The sequence below is a fragment of the Seriola dumerili genome, unplaced genomic scaffold, assembly GCF_002260705.1.
Source record: "Seriola dumerili isolate Sdu_G_001 unplaced genomic scaffold, Sdu_1.0 BDQW01000468.1, whole genome shotgun sequence".
NCBI lineage: Eukaryota > Metazoa > Chordata > Actinopteri > Carangiformes > Carangidae > Seriola > Seriola dumerili.
In genome coordinates this window covers 1777112-1795005 of record NW_019174723.1, presented here as the reverse complement: position 1 = coordinate 1795005, position 17894 = coordinate 1777112, and the positions used below count along the sequence as shown (strand labels likewise).

The 17894-nt window shown below is 41.0% G+C and overlaps 2 protein-coding genes across 4 annotated transcripts; both read right to left on the bottom strand.

Annotated features, from left to right (window-relative positions):
• Positions 1 to 587: 587 nt before the first annotated feature.
• csrnp2 (cysteine and serine rich nuclear protein 2) lies at positions 588 to 4991 on the bottom strand. Its single transcript, XM_022763063.1, has 5 exons — positions 4818 to 4991; positions 4415 to 4677; positions 3213 to 3509; positions 866 to 1592; positions 588 to 709 (listed from the first exon to the last, which is right to left on the bottom strand). Exons 1-5 carry the CDS (start codon positions 4975 to 4977, stop codon positions 588 to 590), a joined length of 1569 nt encoding a protein of 522 aa, XP_022618784.1. The 5' UTR covers positions 4978 to 4991.
• Positions 4992 to 8716: 3725 nt separating this feature from the next.
• tfcp2 (transcription factor CP2) lies at positions 8717 to 17577 on the bottom strand. Of its 3 annotated transcripts, XM_022763130.1 has the most exons (17): positions 17257 to 17577; positions 16698 to 16906; positions 14841 to 14992; positions 14412 to 14488; positions 14155 to 14260; positions 13824 to 13930; positions 13370 to 13522; positions 13168 to 13278; positions 12722 to 12810; positions 12497 to 12545; positions 12195 to 12227; positions 11502 to 11595; positions 10994 to 11084; positions 10749 to 10855; positions 9527 to 9669; positions 9329 to 9380; positions 8717 to 9196 (listed from the first exon to the last, which is right to left on the bottom strand). In XM_022763130.1, the coding sequence occupies exons 2-17, from the start codon at positions 16817 to 16819 to the stop codon at positions 9159 to 9161; spliced, it is 1524 nt and encodes a 507-aa protein (XP_022618851.1). In that variant the 5' UTR covers positions 16820 to 16906; positions 17257 to 17577; the 3' UTR covers positions 8717 to 9158. The 3 variants fall into 3 exon arrangements, with proteins under 3 accessions (XP_022618851.1, XP_022618852.1, XP_022618853.1); XM_022763131.1 differs by lacking the exon at positions 12195 to 12227; XM_022763132.1 differs by lacking the exon at positions 12195 to 12227 and having other exon boundaries at positions 12506 to 12545.
• Positions 17578 to 17894: the final 317 nt, after the last annotated feature.

Here is a 17894-nt window from a genome sequence, read left to right as displayed (position 1 = left end):
TTCCAGGATTATTAGGTCTATTTTTCAGCGGAGGATACTATCAGAGGCCTTCATTTGGCTTGACTACAGCACGGAGACTGTAATGGAAACTGAGCCAGTGAGTAGCTAAACACACCGGCTCCTTGCGCACTGCAAAAACAATTTGTGTTAGTGTTGATAGCTTTATATACCACCGAACAAAAGGCTTATGTCAGCATTCACACATTTGTGTTTTCTGTTTGCTGTGTTGTGAATTAACAAAGCACTACTTGCTGTACTTCTCATCCACAAATGACTCCTACACACAAGTGTTGTTATGTTTTTCCATTAAGGCCGCATCCATCACCCCCCAACAGAATTACGTACAATGTTGCCTTGTAACTGCACCCATATTAGTCCTGGGGAGTGACCTGTATGTGCTTTCAGCATCTCCCCTCTCCCTCATGTACTGTAATACTCAAGCTCATTCTCCACATAATTCAATGACAGTCACTACAAGAGATTGCAACCTGTAATCATCCTTGATGATAGCAGTAATAAATGTGAAATGTGTAATTTATTCATCTTAGATGAAGCTATTGTGCAAAATATCTGCAGAGAAGCTAGAATTAAACTTCAGGAGGCAGTGGATTCGCTTCTTCCTCCGAGCAGGACTCCCCTTGGCACCGCTCTTCAGGGAGGCTCTGCTGACAGCTCGAGGGCTTCTCCTCCACTACTGCCACACATTCCTCTGAGCACAGAATCACATTGGTCAAAGACTTGCCCAAACTCTGCCTGCAGGTGATCTTTTCAGGCTTTTCATTCTTCGACTCCTCTCCTCCTCCTCCTCCTCTTCCTCCTCCTCTTCCTCCTCCTCCTCCTCCTTGTTTCCCCTCCACACACTCACCTCCTCCTGCATCTTGTTCTCTCACCGAGCGCTCCTCCTGCTCAGCCTCCTCCGCTCTGGGCAGGGTCTCAAAGGCTTCAGGCTCTATGGGACTAAGCTGATAGTAGAGCAGAGAAGTGGAGTCTCTAAGGAGGTCAGAGGGGCTCTCCTCCTGGTTGTCAGTGATGCACAACACCGTGGCCCCGGTGGGGAATGGCCCCTGCAGCAGGACCTGCTCCACACCTGGCACCTCTGCCTGCTCGGGCAGCTCCCCTCCCAAAGCGCCCGGGAGAAGACAGAGAGGCTGCTCTGTGAGACCTCCAGTGCCCAGCTCCTGCTGCACCGCCTCCCCTTCAGCTTCTTCCCTCTCCCTCCTCTCCTGCTCCTCTGCGCTCTGCAGATGCAACACAGCTGTCTCGTTCTCTCGCTCCAGTATGTCCTGCTCTGCCAGAAGATCCTGAACCTCCACGACTGCCTGCACCTCGCTCTCCTCTAGCTCAGAGTCCAGGCCAGTGACAGAGGACAGGTCCGGAGAAGTAGGGCAAGTAGAAGTGGGGGAGGACACCGGGTCAGATTCAGCATACTGGTCCCCGGCCCCCTGGATGAGCATCCTCCTCTTCTCCAGGTCCAGCTTCATGATGGTGTGCAGGTAGTGAGTTCTCACACGTAGAGGGTTGAACTCGATACGACCTGCTACGTTGCCGCAGCCGTCTCTGGAGCAGCCACAAGGGAAAGACATTCGATCCACCTGGGAAGGAAAGCAGAGGTAACAATCAATTTCACTTTCTATTTTATTTCAACAGGAAGAACTGACTCATTTGCATAAGTCTTATGTAAGTTATATAAGTGTTGTTCATCTTAGACAGATGACACAGCATATGATGAGACAAGGAGATCGAGTAAAGAAAAAGCAGAGCGACCAAGACAACACCTGGTTACTGTGTAATAGGTCAGGTTGAGACGGATGTGTACTTTCAACTCACAGGTGAAAATGTAACACATATACTGTCTATAATAAAAAACAGAAAATAACATAACAGATGGACCAGCATCAACAACACATTGAGCCTTTAATGTTGGTTAATAAATGTTAAATAGTGTTTTAATACACTTGTTTCGTTATAATTTAATTTCTATTTGAAATTCACAGTCAACATGTATACACATTCACACACGCTACTAATTCTTATCAATATAAGGATCGTTCACTGTCAATACAGATGCACATAAACACATGCACAAAGAGATAAAATCATTTTAATGTTGATCTGAAAAAAAAATCTGTCTTGTCTTGAAGCTTTAGCAGTTTTATTTATTTACCTTATTTCAATGAACTGAAATAAGAGAAATTATGTCTATAAAAAAATTATGTTGTAATAACTCATTCATTGTATCAACTGTATCAGTGCATTGATTTTAAATTCCAATAATTTCACAGCACTGATCAGTAAAAAACTGAAGTATCATATGGAAATGCCTGATTATAATATTCACAATTTGTAAAACAAAAAAGAATTAATGATGTCTTACATATTACATCTTATTGAAATACTGAAAATCTGTCATGATGACTTCTCTGCACTCTTGGTTCTTTAGGTATTTCTCTTCAAGTGGAGCCTTTCTGAGTGTCCACACTGGAAACTACAGTGCAGACACTGGGTTTCAACAAATGGAAGACAGAGAGCGTGACTATGTTCAAGTCCGGGAAACTAGACTAAAACATCCAACTTTTCAAAACACATGCAATCTGTAAACCTGGCAAAACTGCAGCGAAGTTCTGCATGAGCATTTCTCTATGCAACCACAGTTTAAGGTGACGCAGTGATCTGTTTACATCTTTTCAAACAGTAAGGACAGTCTCACTGGAATAACTGAATGTTTTCTTCATGGATAAACAATGCTGGCCCAGGCACTGAATCAAACTGTGATTTAGAGTTAAATCACGTCACGCCATAATTCAACAAAAATATTTGCTCACAATTTAATGACTAGGCCTTTTTTAAAGCTGACATTTTGACAGGAGTTACTAACCTAATTTATGACGGCTCCATTATCCCAGTAAGCAATGAGCATGCAGCATGAGACTGAAGCAGCTAAAATCAATTCAGCGATCATTCATTTTATTTTTGCTTTATATTATGTGCACCTGTGCTTTTCCTACTAAGACAGATCCACTGTCTTCGGTGAAAAAGGCCTATGGGAAAGTAAATGCTTACACATTCGACTTCAAATTAAAAATGATTTAAGTATGAAAAGCCAGGCGCACATTTTATTGAGCAGAGCAGACTGACTCATTCTCAGTCTCATCAAACTGCACACTGGCTCTCATCTTTCTGCACATCCACACAGACGGGCCAACAATCATTACCTGGCACTTAATGCCAGCCTGGCTGCATCCGCAGTGTCGGGGGTCACAGTACAAACGGCAGTCACAGCCACACTCCTCCCGTGAGAGGCGGATAGCCCTGAGCTCAGCTTTCTCCCGCGCATCTATGCGGGCGATGCCAGAGGCTCGCAGGAGGGCTCGACGCCGCTTTGTAGGCAGCGGCTGAAGGAAGAAACAGTCGTCCACCTCCACCCCGTCCACATCGAGGTCCTCATCTGAGACGTCCTCCAGAGTCAGCAGGTCGGCCTGAGCGCACTCCACTGTGCCGTTCCTTGTCAGCTGTGGAGGACAGATAGTGCAGAAACTGTGAGCTGTGGACAATAAGAGACTGATTCTCTATTTCAAGTTCAAGTGGTTGGTAATTATCCTTAAGACTGATACTTCAAAAACAGATTTATCTTTGGCTTAATTCATACGGAAACTTTTCAAGGGATTATGGTAAAAAGAATATGTGATTTACATATACTTCTGCGTGTATATTTTTAGATTGTTAATACTGTTGCATTTTATGGCTGTAGCTCATCAAGATGGAGCTAGTTTTAACTGCTTCATATACATTTCACTAGTTTAAGCTTTAAAGCATCATAAGATGAATCGGAGAGGTCATCATCATAATAAATGGAATGGAGAATAAACAAATGCGCTACACACATTTGTACAATGATGTTTTGGGATTTTTCAGATGAATATGGGAGAGTTTCACCTCTTTGGGCCTCAAACAGTTAACAAAACGAAACCATCTGAGACGTTTAGAGGGGAACTCAGTCTTTGGTGGAACTGTGAACAGCTCATACACATCTGAAACATGACATGGGGACCCAACTAGACACTGCTTTTTTTGTCAGGTGTCACGAAAAAAGATTAGGATTATGTCCAATCTTAAACTGAGGAAAGGATAAATGCAGGACAGAACATAACATACAATTTTATTTAAGTTAAGCACTTGAGTTACTTTCCACCACTGCAAATGGAGACATGATCTGTTTTCATGTGAGAATAAAAAATGAATCTACCCTAAAGTATAAATTTAAGTGACATGTAAAACAGGACAAAGGGCTCAGTCAAAAAAACATTTTCTACTCAATCAAGGGTGTATAACATTTTAGAATTATTACCTATTTACCTTCCACCCCCTATAATCCACTGATGAATCCCACAGTCTTAGATAAAAAGTCAGGATTTACCTTCATCTTGCGGGCGTTGAGTTTCTCTTGGCGCAGGTGCTGGCGTAAAGTGTGCCGGTGGCTGGTTTCCTGTTCACGTGCAAACTCGCCCAGCGTGTAGTGTCTGATGGAGGAGTGGTGGCGGGCCATGCCCAGGGAGCTGCCCCCTTGGCTGGGCACGCTGGTGAAGCCCTGCCGCCGGGGGAAGTAATACACCGTCACCACATCAAAACGTACCCGCTTCCCCCCCGGTGACGGCTTGTGCTGTCTGAGGATGGAGGTGGCTGAGGTGGGAAAGAAGAGGAGAGATTCGGAGTGCAACGTTATACATGAGTAATGACTGAAAGTGCTTTTTCTAATGAACTGTTTTGAGTGGGGTTTTAGAGTGTATTGCCTTTAATGTGTGTCTTCTGTTGTTCCTTACGGGTAAATGCAGTGCTGGAGGGGGGGTTGAGGCTGTCACAGCTGTCCGCGCTGTCACTGCTGGAGATGTCATCGTCAGAGTCCTTAGGTGTAGAGAATGGAGAGCTGTTGTCCACCTCTTCATATCTTCGTTTGAGGCTGAGGGACGAACCTGCCTCCATGGAAACTCGGTGTCTGAGGGCAGAGAGCAGCACACATCGAGCCACACAGAACAAACTCCGCATCAGGAAACAGGCAGAGAGGATAACGTCTGTAGCACTGTGTAATGTTTATTTACTACCTTAGAGACAAAATGTTCTTGTCAATCAGAGAGCTGGATAATTTGTGTCAAACTGTTCCATTATCAACACTAACACCGAAACCAAGAGGTGACATCAGCTGTTTGGTCCTGTCTCCTTTCATCTGTATTCCAGCTCCATCATTTCCTCTCTCTGCCCCCCCCCCTCCCGCTCCCCCCCATCTCACATGAAATCCTACTTTGAAATCATCAAGTCTAGAAACGTCGCCATGGCAACTAGGCAAGCACGATTTATGTGCACAGCCTTGAAGCAAATGATCTCTACGGCTTCACATCCCTTTTGTTTTTCCTCTTAAGTCTGCTATAAACAGTGCAGGTGGGGGGGGGGTCAATATAAGTGAATATGAAAGCTGTAGCTCATCAATCACATCAGCAGGAGAGGTCAAACAAGGTGAATGGAAACAGATGAATGTATGTCTTATGTTATATCATGTTCTGCCCTATAAGTCTGTGTTCAAACTGCATCTCACAAAGTTTAGTATTTTCAAGAGTCAATCCAAATAAATGAATATGCATGATGCTATTTCATTATGACAGTGTGTCCATGTCCAAAACTGTGCCTTAAGCTTCTCATATTAGCATCCACTGCAGTATGAATAGGAGACGTCCCAAGGTAATTACTAGTTTATTATGCAACTCCACATCTGTATAAGGCTCATTTTACCTGGGCCGGGGGTTAACATGTCACATGATGCAGACAGCAACATATCAAATCATCATTCCCAAATGGGACAATTCCAAATGAACCATTATCCATTTAGGTTTTTAAGTTCTCAAACAGATAGGACCGATGTTTAACATTTCTGTAATACTGAACAATGCAGTTTGTCCTTTGGCTAAACTGAGAGATGATGTCACATCGAGACAAATCCTGCTCTGTGGACAGTGAATAATGAAACAACTGCTGCAGCCATAGTGATTTTACTGGGAGATGAAGACACTTTCTGTTCAAAAACTATTCAAATTTGATGGAATATGTCAAAGAAAAATTAGAAGCCAAGTTGTGTCATTAATCATCTCATGTCTCGGTGGTCGGGGAGATGCTGTAGTTGTCTGTGATTGTGATGTTACAGAGCAAAATCACTGAAAACTCTCAGAGATTCAGCTTTAATGTGGATTTTTCCTTTATGGTGCTATTTGGGAATGAGGTTCTCAACTATATTTAACCCCTTAAAAGGCTGTGACAAACAAGTGCAGTTTCTTAAAGGTTCAGTGCAGATACTGATGTGAACCATTTTTCCAACTGGGACTCAAATATAAATAGAGCAAATAGAGCTGAGGCTGAATTTTGATAGTAAGCTCATTTCTCTTAAGAAAATCAAAGTCACCCTCCTGTTCCTTTAAGGACTTAGTTGGATTGTGGAAGGCCTCAGTGTGTTTAAAGACAACTGTGACTTGGTAGTGTATTTCCCTTCAGGGACATATGAGGTGTGGATGAGGTATTTGTTTAACTGTGTGCATGCAGCAACTGACCAGACTGTGTTGGGGGAGGTTGGATGTTATCAGTCTGACAGGCAAAGGCCCTCTCTCTCTCTCTCTCTCTAGTATACTAGCTCTCTTCATTTTTGAAACACACACACACACACACACACACACACACACACACACACACACACAATGGCAAACCGCCCGGTTAATGAAATACTAAACCCTCTTACCTGGGGCAGAAACAGGGACCCTTATTCCAACCAACTCGTAGGTCGTTTCTCTTTCCAGTACGAGCTGCACATCAATCTTTCAACGCCCTGCGAGATGCTTTTTTTGTGCCAAAAACCGATTTCCCTGAACCGAGTATCCAGACTGCAACCGTGGAGCAATGCTAACCCAAAGTGATCTGGCTAAGAGCCTGCGTGATTGTCAATTTGAGACACTTATATCTGACTATATTAGGCTACTTAGGCTCCATGCTCATTGTTCTGCACAGTGAAAGATCACGCAGAAAACAGGAGCTGCCTATCAGACCTGCTGGTTTTATTTAAATGTTGCATGCCTATCTATTTAAAGGACAGACGGCAGGAAGAGGGACGTCATATGATTAGCTGCGATTTATTTCCCAACATTTTCGGAGCAAACATGAATAATGTAGACAGCCGAATGTCTTATCTTCCTGATGTGAGGCTTGAAATGCTTGCAATGGAGAAATCCGCTGACATCTGTGTTCGTTTATCCTTTTTCTCACCGGGGCGGGTTCAGTCGGTCGGGCTTACTTCGCTGTCTTCTCGTATTTAACGCGAATATTGGGCCGGTTCGTCAAAATGTTGCAAATTCTCTTAAAGAGAAGACGCCTTTCTCCCCCGTTTCGCCCCGGCCCCGTTTGTTACAATGTAACAATGGAGGAAGAAATTCTTCCCTGTAGCCGTATATATACTTATTGTGACATCACAAGAATGCCTGCGCCGGAGCATGATGGGAAATGGAGTGAATTTTTTTTCCCCTTCTTCTTTCGCTTCTTTGTTCATGTTGAGCAGAAACAGATGTGCCAAATTTGACATGTATCATGACACTGATGGTATTTAACATGAACCTGCATCTTAACATGTTGATGATTATTATTGGCTTGTCAAAACCTAGTTTCCATAGCAACAAAATGACTGTCCATGTTCGTAGTAAGACTCCACATCTGTCAAACAAAGAGAAAGCTGTGTGTCAAATATTAATAAAATTATTTGTCACCTGTGAACACTTTCTTAGGGACTTACAAAACATACAGGATAAAGTTACAAAAAACCCCAAAAAACACATTTTTATTTTTACAAAAATTATGAGAACCGATGGCGACCGGTACATGGGTAAGTACTTTAATAATGCTGATGAGATGCGGGCAAAGATGGATATCTAAAATGACAAGCTATCAATTTCATGTAAGCAGTACAATGGACTGAACATAAACTAACCATATCTTTTCACATGCAGCTCTGGTGTGTCCAACAACCCATTACATGTATTAGTATTTGGAGGTGGTAACATTCAAAAAACAATGATGAAGAGATGCAAGTTTAAAAAAAGAAAAAACAAAGTATTTAAAAAAACTTCCAACATAAAGCATGATTCTTCATGAAAGCATCTTAAAAGAATGATCTACTTAAAAAAATAACGAAACAAAACCTTGGGAAATGGCCACAGAGATGTTGCTAAACAAGCTGATAGGGATAGGAAGCACATGGACCAGAGACAGTTTGCTGGTGTGATCACTAATAAAGACAGTGTTTCATCATCTTTCAAGATTCATAAGTACCAACCACGAGTGTCAGTATGCTCTCTACACTAACTACGAGGACCTAACAGTGTTTGGGAGCCTGGAAAAACTTTTTTTTTCTCTCTCAAACGTAACATTACAAACCAGTGAAAGACTGAGATTCTTAGCTTTCAAAGGAATTACAGAAGCACAGCTGGACTCCAACATTTTCCCTTCATGTCCTGATTGCTGATTTCGATGTCTCCTGTGGTTATTTCATGTGACTGTGTGATTGTGTTAGCTATACCATGTTTCCTGCAGACTGGCATAAAGTGGATCCTGTGAGGCAACCTAGCATGAATATGAGGAATCATGCTGCATTGCAGTCTGAAAGTCAAGTACTGTCAATATAACTGTCTCTCTTTATGGTAACTTTTTTTTTTTTTTTTCTATTTTTGGTTGTTTTTTTGTTTTTTTTAAAGAGACAACAAACTGTTGATTCTGAAGCACAGGGCTTTGGCACACCAGATGTTCAGCAAACAAATAAACAGTGATAGCAGCTGTAGTGCCACTAACCCCTTTCATGAGACACAAGCGACAGAGGAAAATGCAACCATTTAAGGGAGGCAACGGCAGGGCGAGAAGGAGAATGTTACTTCACTGTGGTAACAGAGTCACTCCCTCAAAAGTAAGACAATAAGGTATAGTGAGGAGAGGGCCAGGTGCTTCAGTCGCATGTTCCTCCTTGCAGCCTCAAGGTGTTTTGGGGGCATCGCCACATATTCCAAGAACGTCGAGGAGCGTGAAGCTTTAGAGGGGCTGACTGGATCGGGTCTAAAGAAGGGCTACACTATTCTCCTGCCCAGTATTCACTTCAAGATGATGTGGTAGCCATCATTTGTGTCATCTGGAAAGAAAAGGAAAAGAAAACATTGCAGAAGGTTTTAAAAATAAACTTGCAATGATAAAGCTCATCAAGGCTCTGTGCCAAATATAGAAAGAAATAAATCATCATTATTTATTAATGTTGCTCGTATACCTTTCATTGTGTCCAAAACAAAACATACTTCATCCTGGAAGTTCTGAATCATCTGTTAAAAAGAGAGCTCATGTTAATGTGGGAGGGGCACAAGCTAAAGCTGTTTACTAACACGTGTAATGACAACTGGTTTCACATTGGTCTCATCTGTGATTTGAAAGTGTAGCTTTAATTCAAAAAAAAAAAACATGAGCTTACCTCATCACTGACAAGCACATGAATGCCAGTGGGACCCTGTTTAAAGATCTGGTTTATCTGTCTGGGTGAGATGTTGAAGAGCTGAGCGATCTTCTCTGTGAGCTCAGCAGCTGTGAGCTCCTCCAGGTAGATGGCGTGATATACTGCATCCAGACAGAAAGGCAGGCACGATCAAAACTATTCTTTTTTTTTTTTTCCCGACACTACAACATAGTAAAATCTTAAAATGCAAGTATGTTTCATGATTACACTATAGTTTTTAGGGAAAATTGTAACTATTGCAAACACTGTACGGCTGTAGTTTGTGTATTAAAATAAACTTTGTCCTCTTGCACACAGCAAGGGATTCGTTTTTACTTTTAAAGCTACACCAAGAGCAACATGCCTCACATACCTGACGGAGGAGTAGGCATGAGCAGCAGCCTTCAGATGCACTTGAACTTACAAGAAATAGTTCCAACGTTTGGAAAATATGTTTATTCACTTTCTTCCTGGGAGTCAGATGAAAGTTCAACTCTCATGTCTGTACAGTAAATATGAAGCTACAACCAGCAGCCGGTTAGCTTAACATGGGAAAAGGCTAGCGTTGCTGCATCAAAGCGTAACGAAACCCACCTACCAGCACCTCCTAAAGCTCACCAATGAACATGCTGTATATTTTGTTTATAATTATTATTATTTTTATTATTATTAAGTGTAAAAACATCAAATTATGGTTGCACAGGAGTTATACGCAGGGCTAGATCTATGCAGGTGCAGTGACTAAGCTCCGCTGGTTCCCTGACAACCTCACAGTGACAACAGGGCTCCAGGAATTATCATCACAATTCAAATATATCACACTGACATGGGTATAGGCCTGGTCTTTTTATTAACTTAGCAAGACAGCAGATAGGTGTAATTCTCAAAATGTCAAAACTATTCCTTTAAATGTCAGCAGAAATAGATTCAGTACTGGCAACATGGTTCCTTTGCCAAGTGGTGACTGGGACGTACAGTACAGCAACTGTTACAGCAATGGCTGCATATCACCAAGCATGTTGCCAAAACTTTAAAAATAGTATTTGAGGATTACCGGTTTTATAGTCGTTAATACACTGTAATGATACTGTGACATGCCTAACAATGCCTCCTAGCTGCGCCCATCAGTGTAGTGGAATTCAAATACTTTTTGCTCTTTTCTAAAACAAACATGAACATGAACAAACAAACATGGACTCACCAAAGAAAGTGTTGGCGGCAGCATCTCCGTTTTCATGTTTCGGTTGCTGTTCCCGTGCCTGCTGAGACTCCTGGCAAACGTAGATGGTCAGCCTTGGACGTACCACACTGTAAAAACAACATCCACACAGAGAAAAATAAATAAATAAATAAATCACAAAATATCCAGAAATGTGTGGAGCCTCTTCTTGATATAATTAGATAAAGTACATGTTTTCAGGTAGGATTACATAACAGAAGACCCACCGTCCCTTTAGTGCATTGAAGAGTCTTATACCATCTGCTGGCCCACAGATCTGAATGACATCCTCCCTGGTCAGCTTCAACAGGTCTGCCCCTGGTACACAGAAACAAGACTTGGCTTAAAATCCTAAAACCCCTCCCTCTACCTGTGAACCTGAAATACACAACAATTTTGTTTTGGGGATATCCAACAGTTCATATGTGTAGCAAATGCTGCTTGTAAAGGAACAGTCTTTTCGCTTGACCTGTCCTCAGAGAGGTCACCATACAAGGTCAGCTACAGGCCACAGTTCAAGGTGCTGGCAGTGATTTTTCAGCAATGCTTAAGGACACTTTTGGTAATTTGATTCTTTTTTCACTCTACGTTACCCTGCAGCCACTAAGATACAACAGATTTCTTCTCTGTATTTTAGGCATCCGTGGCACGGGCAGCTCTAAGTGACACTACACTAAAATAAATGGTTGTTATCTGTATAATTTGCCACAATTCTGTCTGCAGGGGCCATTTTACCTGAGAAGTTAGTGAAGAGCCGACAGAAGGGTGAGAAGCGGTTTCTATGAAGCCACTGTTGTGCATCCTGTGGTGTTGCTGTGGGTAACAAATTCTGAGAAAAAAAAAAAACCAAACAAGACAGAACGTGGGTCAACACACAGAACAGCAACAATCTCACTCAGAGTTTGCTCACAGAAGTCAGGTCAGCTTACTGCTTGTTTTTTTATGGCTACTTCATCACTATGTCTTAAGCTCAAACACAACATCAAAAGAAAGTATACACACACACCCAAAAATAAAAGATGTTAGATTTGACCGAGGCCTCATTCTTTTGCTTCAAAATATAGGGATTTTTCAAAAGTCTACGTTTTACAAATAGACAGAAACAAATAATTTCCAAAAGTCTGTTTTAAAGACAGAAGCTGAAATGGTATTCTGCATCAACTGAGCAGCACAGTAATTGCACTCTCGACATAAATTAGCCTAAAATTGACTATTTAACCTTTTCAACCTATTTAACCTCAAGTTAATTTATTAGTGGGTAAAAAATATGCAACAAATTAATTTACACAGAGGTTTATTCATCTTTATTAATTCTTCTTCAGTTACTTCCCCCTCCCTTCATTTTCAATGGGTGTATGTGGCTAAGCATAACATATCAGCTACACAGCTGCCTAAATATACAGTGAGTGCGGAATTAAATATTCTTACATCAGGTTTTTCATAGAAGCATTGAATCATTTCCTGTAATGCACAGAAGAGAGTTTCAGTATCATGCCTTCACGGGGAGATGAACTTGTATTTTTCATTTTCACTATCAAAATGCTTTCAATCACACCATGACACAGGTTAGGCTGATTTTTGTTTATGTTTTCAAAGTGCGTTGCTGAATGGAGGGCAGATGTTTAACACCTAGATGCCAGCTGTGAATATTAATATGCAGTGGTTCAGTGAGGCAGGAGGCCGTCAGACAGTAATGTAAATCCAGAAAGTGAAAAGACACTTGTACTTACATCTACTACCTGAACGACAGGCTCCGGCTGGTGGTTTGGTGATCCATTTCTAAAAAAGGAAAATTTAACCATGTTGGAATCCAAGAAGAATTCTCAAAGTCTCATGGTTATCTACATTAAGAACAATCTACACGTCACGTGTGCTCCTCGCTAACTACACACAGAACACAAGCTGCAAGTAGCATCAATTGTGAAGCATTGGTAGAAACTGTGCAACACTCATACCCTTCTGCAACTGGGAAGCTATTGTGTGTGCTGTTAAAGCCAGGAGATGGAGAGTTGTTGACGTATGTAGCCTCAGGCCAGGGAGAGCACTGCAAAAGACCAACACTTTTGTTACTGTGGCATCTAAATAACCTCAGAAATACATTCATTCTGCAACCATTTATAAGCTGCAGCTACCCCATACTTTTATCCACACAGTTTAGTCTGTTATTTCCTAGTTTTACATAATAATCTGAATTTACGCTAAAATGACAAGCTGTTTAATCAATTTGGTGACAGACATAACATTAACCGTCGACTGTTTCAATAAAGGATTCATCATTTGTTGTTTCTCAAGAAAACAGTCTCTGGTTAAAGCTTTTCTTTGTGAGGATTTGTTGCTTTTCTCCCTTTAATATCAGTATAAAGTGAACATCTTTGGTTTTGGACCGTTAGTATATGCTAACCTCTGTCAGGATTGTAGTTTCATAGGATGGCTGGTACTTTTCCTTTTCCTGTGGTGCCCTCTTCTCCATCTTCTCCCTGTCCGTCTTCTGCTTTCTGTCTGCACCTTTGGGCTGAAACAGGTCATGTGGGGGGTCATTAAGGTGGTGACCATGAACAACACAACCAGAGACCAAAGCAACAAATGTTTGTCGGTCCGCTCACCTTGAAGACTTTGACCTGGCAGGAGGCAGAGTGGAGGTGTTCTGTGTACTCTCCACTCTCATTCTCTTTAAACGTGTCGATCTGGATACGGAAAGGCACGCCCTTCTCTCCTCCGTGTTTACGCATGGTGAATTCTGTGCTGATGCAGTGAACCTAAAAAAAAAAAGAAAAGGGATATAAAAGTAAAATCTATATGGGAACGATGACATAAAATAAAAACTTAGGTCTGTGGAATCAATCAATCAATAAATATTTGCAAAAATTGTTGCATTAGTAATTACTGCCTGTAGAATAACATTCAGTTTACTTGCTATTTTGCCAAACAGTATTGATTAGTACACTAAATGTTAACAAGCTTAGCGCTATAATGTCAAAGTGCTGCCTGAGATTACTGCCATTGCTTTTAATGAATGAAAGTAATTCAGGGAAACAACAGTGTTGTCCATCATGCTACCTGGATAAAAACTGAGGTTCTTTTTGATGGGTCCCAAAGGAACTCCACAGTGTTTAGCTGAGTAGGGTTAGCCCTGGGGTCGATTATGCCGACTGACATGGGGATATCTGCAATGGATCAATGCAAAACAGGCTGTTATCAAAAGAGTTTTTAATTCACTTTAACAATCAATATCCTGAATTGATGATTTTATATGAAAATTTTTGGTGGGTTAATATACACACAAGGCTGTACAGGAACATTGTTTCCACACACAAATCCCACATAATAGAGAAGAACCAGAACGTCTAGAACCTTAAAGTAGAACAGTCATGTTTCATTCAGTGCTCACCGAGGTCGAGGATGCGATCCCCGGGCCTGTTCCAGCGCCAGCCTTCCAGCTGCTGGTGCTCTGTGTACTGAAGTCGTCGGTCATGAAACACCACGCGAATAATGCTCTGAAATTCAGAGAAATTCGTTTTTTACAAAGGGAGATATAAGGGAGATATACATACTATTCAAACACTTTAATACTAGTTTCACATGGCAGACACTGACCTGTGCAAATATACAGTTATGTTTGTGTGAAATGTCACGTCAGAATCTTACCTTCACCATTTTACCAGTGATTTCCGGAAGTTCCCCAATTTTCCGATTGTCAAGCATTCTAATTTCATAGGACTGCCCTGGAATGACAAGTCCGCACAGTAAATAAATGGCTCTCAGTTCCTACCAGGCTGTCACAAAACACCAAACATCCACAGTTGATATCTCAATTGTAGTCATACTAATTCCAATAATGCAAAATCATATCAAAAATTAAAATTAATCATTATCAAAAACATACCCTTGTAGACCATACTATAATATATTACCACAGTGATTGTTTCTCTCCACCTCTAATGCAAGATATCAGAAGATTTACAGTCATCCAGGTAATAAAATGCAAGAACTGAATTTCAGTGGATTTTAACTTAGATCTCAATAAATTTACACAAAGCTGAAACAGTACACTGTGGCTGGGATCTGGACGCTGACCTTGGTTGAGGTAGGTGAGTGTTTCATCATGCAGTTTAACGGCTGGCGAGGTAGCTGCACACAGAACATACTGGAAGGGAAGGATCTTGTTTTCAGAGTCTGGAGGCAGGTTGGACTCCTCTTGCTTGAAGATGGGGAGGGCAAGTACATCGCTGGAGAACAGAGACAAAAGAACAAAGCTGTCAGAAAGCTGCCAACGCCTGATCACCTCACTGTGAGACACATCCATTACTGCCTTTTCATAAAACAAATCTACAGAAAATAACGATTCATATTTACTTGTTGGAACTGATTATTTTCAATCTCATGATGAAAATAATGTTAAATCATATTGAGAATCTAACACAATCTACCATCACCAGAAAACACTTGAGGCTGAATGGCAGGTTATTGTGTTTGCCAGCTTTCCGGTTTATTAATTATAATGGTGGTGATTTGGGCAACGTCACTAAATACCAAGGTATCCAATCAGTATCTCATTGCTCCTCTCAACAAAAGAATTTCAGGGAACAAGCAGGCACTTTGCAGCTCGTACAGTATCATATAACAGAGCACTTAACCAGCCAGAAAAGGACACAAAAGAGAGTGATCTTTCTCCAGCAGAGCCAAGTGCTTGAGTCAGCAAATCCTAAATGGATCTCACAAAATTTCCATCATGAAAAACTGAGCGGAAATATCTTAAAAATCTATCTGGACTTTAAACTCTTGAATAAGACGTCACCAATTAAACGCCACAGAACTGTGTGCAGATATTCACCCTCAGTGATTCAGAACTTGGTTGCATCATTGATAGGAAAAGTCTAATTCTTCAATCACATTTCATCAAAGAGTATTCTTCATCTGACTGTCACCAAGCAGTGTAATGCATTGAAATTCATTTGTATGTGGGAATTAATTTGCTCCTCTGCTATCTTTCAGTACAGGACTTCACATATTCATGTACAAATTCAAAATGTGAAGAGATTTCTCTGCTCAGACTGCAAACTGGTGAGACAATTAGAGAAAATGTGAAACACTGCAGACTAATAAAGCTGATTTGTACAGAGAAGTCTTTAAAAACTACCAAATACCCTCATTAAAAATCCCCAACCTGTCACACAATAAAACATGTTCTGTGAATGTTTTGAGATCGGATATAGAACAATACTGTTGATACTAAAGAACATGAGAGACAGACTACAAAGTGAGATCATAAAATCTATCTAACCATTATTTTTACTGTTGATTAATCTTGAATTTATTTTTTCCATTAATTGATCAATCTACTTGATTGGTAAATGAATTAGCAAAAAAACACACATCCCAGTTTTCCAAAGACCAAGGTAATATCATCAAACGCTTTGTTTTGTCTGGCAAAAAGTTATAAATCAATTCGGTTTACTATACTATTAAGACATAAAAAGCAACAAATGTTCTGTTTTGAGCAACTGAAACCAGTGAATTTTGGGCATTTTTGTCTGAAAAATAACTGAAACAACAGATTAGAAAATACCCTAGTTGCAAATTAATTTTCTGTTGATCAACAATTCGATTACTCCTATAATTGTATCATCACAATAATAATATAATCACACGCTGTTAAAAGTTCTGGGACAAGTGAAAACACACACTGCCAACACTTAAGCTTAAGCAGGTAATACAGTTTCACTAACTTTAGAAAGTGACAACTGAAGGAGGCATCCCTGTGAGAGCACCCTTACCGTCACTGTTTATATCAATCATTATGTCCCCAAATAAAACAAATATAGAACATATGGTACATACAATGCAGTCACAAATCAGATGGCATGTTTCGGTAGCAACAACAGCAGTGCACTTAAGACAGAAGATTCAACCCGTTTAAAACTTGTACTGTACCTCATGCTGTATGCCCCAGCACCAAGCTCCTGGCCAATGCCCGAGAGACTGGCATCAAAGTCCTGGACCAGTCCGGACTCGATCACTTCATCCGTGAGAGGTAACTTCAGAGCCCACGCCATGGTGGTGGCGATGTGGAGTTCTTACGGAGTGCAGTTCTGGTTAAAACTTAAGCCAGGTTTTATACCTGCGTCCCACAGCCTTCCGATCTTTAGTGGAGAAAGTGATAATAATAAGTTTATTATCGTCAAGTTTGGCTCCAACTCTACACCCCGTGAACATACAGCGATATCTGAACAGTTGATCGAGGAAAAGATCCACAAAAAACAATGCGTGTGATCAAATTAGCAGCGTGTGCAATAGTTAGTAAATGGCAACTATTCTGAGCAATGCAGAGCTCCTGAGGTTAAGGGTGAGTTAACGGTACTCTGCACATGTTTTATGCAACCGTGCACCGCAGCACTGCTGAGATCCAAACAACTTGTGGTAAGCTACAATATTTTTAGACTTTACTTCTTTTCATTTAGTTTCATAATCTAATTAAAGACACAAATCTTACCTTCAAGTGAGATGCGTGTAGCTACTTGCTGACACTGCGACAGTTTCGTGCCATCATGTCGCGCTCCTTCGTCTCAGCACTAAAATAAACATGTCGAGCTAAACACTTAGCTAGCGACGTAGCCTGCCAGCGAACTTGGCCAGTAGGATGCTAGCCCTTCTAAGCCTCCGTTATTGGGGATTCAGGGGGATGGATTATTCCTGGCAGACATATTTATAAATAAAAATGCATAAACACTATCTCTGGTTCCCAAATATATGCAATATAATGTCTTGCTTTTGTTTGTTTATCTAGTTCGGTCAGGAAAAGGAGCTGCCGTAATTTCCGTTTCGTTTTCTTCTTCGTGTTGTTATTTTACAGTTCAAGTAATGTACTTTAGGGATCATTGCCGCCGCCCAGCGCCCACTGCCAGTTTTCCCAGTTTTCTTAAAATTTTCTTAAACTCAACATTTTTGGTTTTTAGCTGTTAACTGTTGCAAGCAATTTCATTGTGTTAAAATGTTGTTTCCCATGTTTGGGAAAATAATTAAAGTTTCATGTACAGTGGGGGTCAAAAGGAAGTTAATCCAGCCATGATTAGAAGAGATATTGTACTTGTAAAAAGAACCAATTTTTTCAGTCCCTGTTGTGGAGGTCAG

What these genes read in the sequence shown, in the direction of transcription:
- csrnp2 (XM_022763063.1), bottom strand. Translation starts at nt 4,977, where the DNA reads ATGGAGGCAGGTTCGTCCCTCAGCCTCAAACGAAGATATGAAGAGGTG. An exon ending in AGGCTGGCATTAAGTGCCAG is followed by an intron (nt 1,593 to 3,212) that starts GTAATGATTGTT and finishes TTTCCTTCCCAG; the next exon opens with GTGGATCGAATGTCTTTCCC. An exon ending in AGAACAAGATGCAGGAGGAG is followed by an intron (nt 710 to 865) that starts GTGAGTGTGTGG and finishes TTCTGTGCTCAG; the next exon opens with AGGAATGTGTGGCAGTAGTG.
- tfcp2 (XM_022763130.1), bottom strand. Translation starts at nt 16,819, where the DNA reads ATGGCGTGGGCTCTGAAGTTACCTCTCACGGATGAAGTGATCGAGTCC. An exon ending in CTGTCGTTCAGGTAGTAGAT is followed by an intron (nt 12,228 to 12,496) that starts GTAAGTACAAGT and finishes TGTGCATTACAG; the next exon opens with GAAATGATTCAATGCTTCTA. An exon ending in GCTTCTATGAAAAACCTGAT is followed by an intron (nt 11,596 to 12,194) that starts GTAAGAATATTT and finishes TTTTTTTCTCAG; the next exon opens with AATTTGTTACCCACAGCAAC.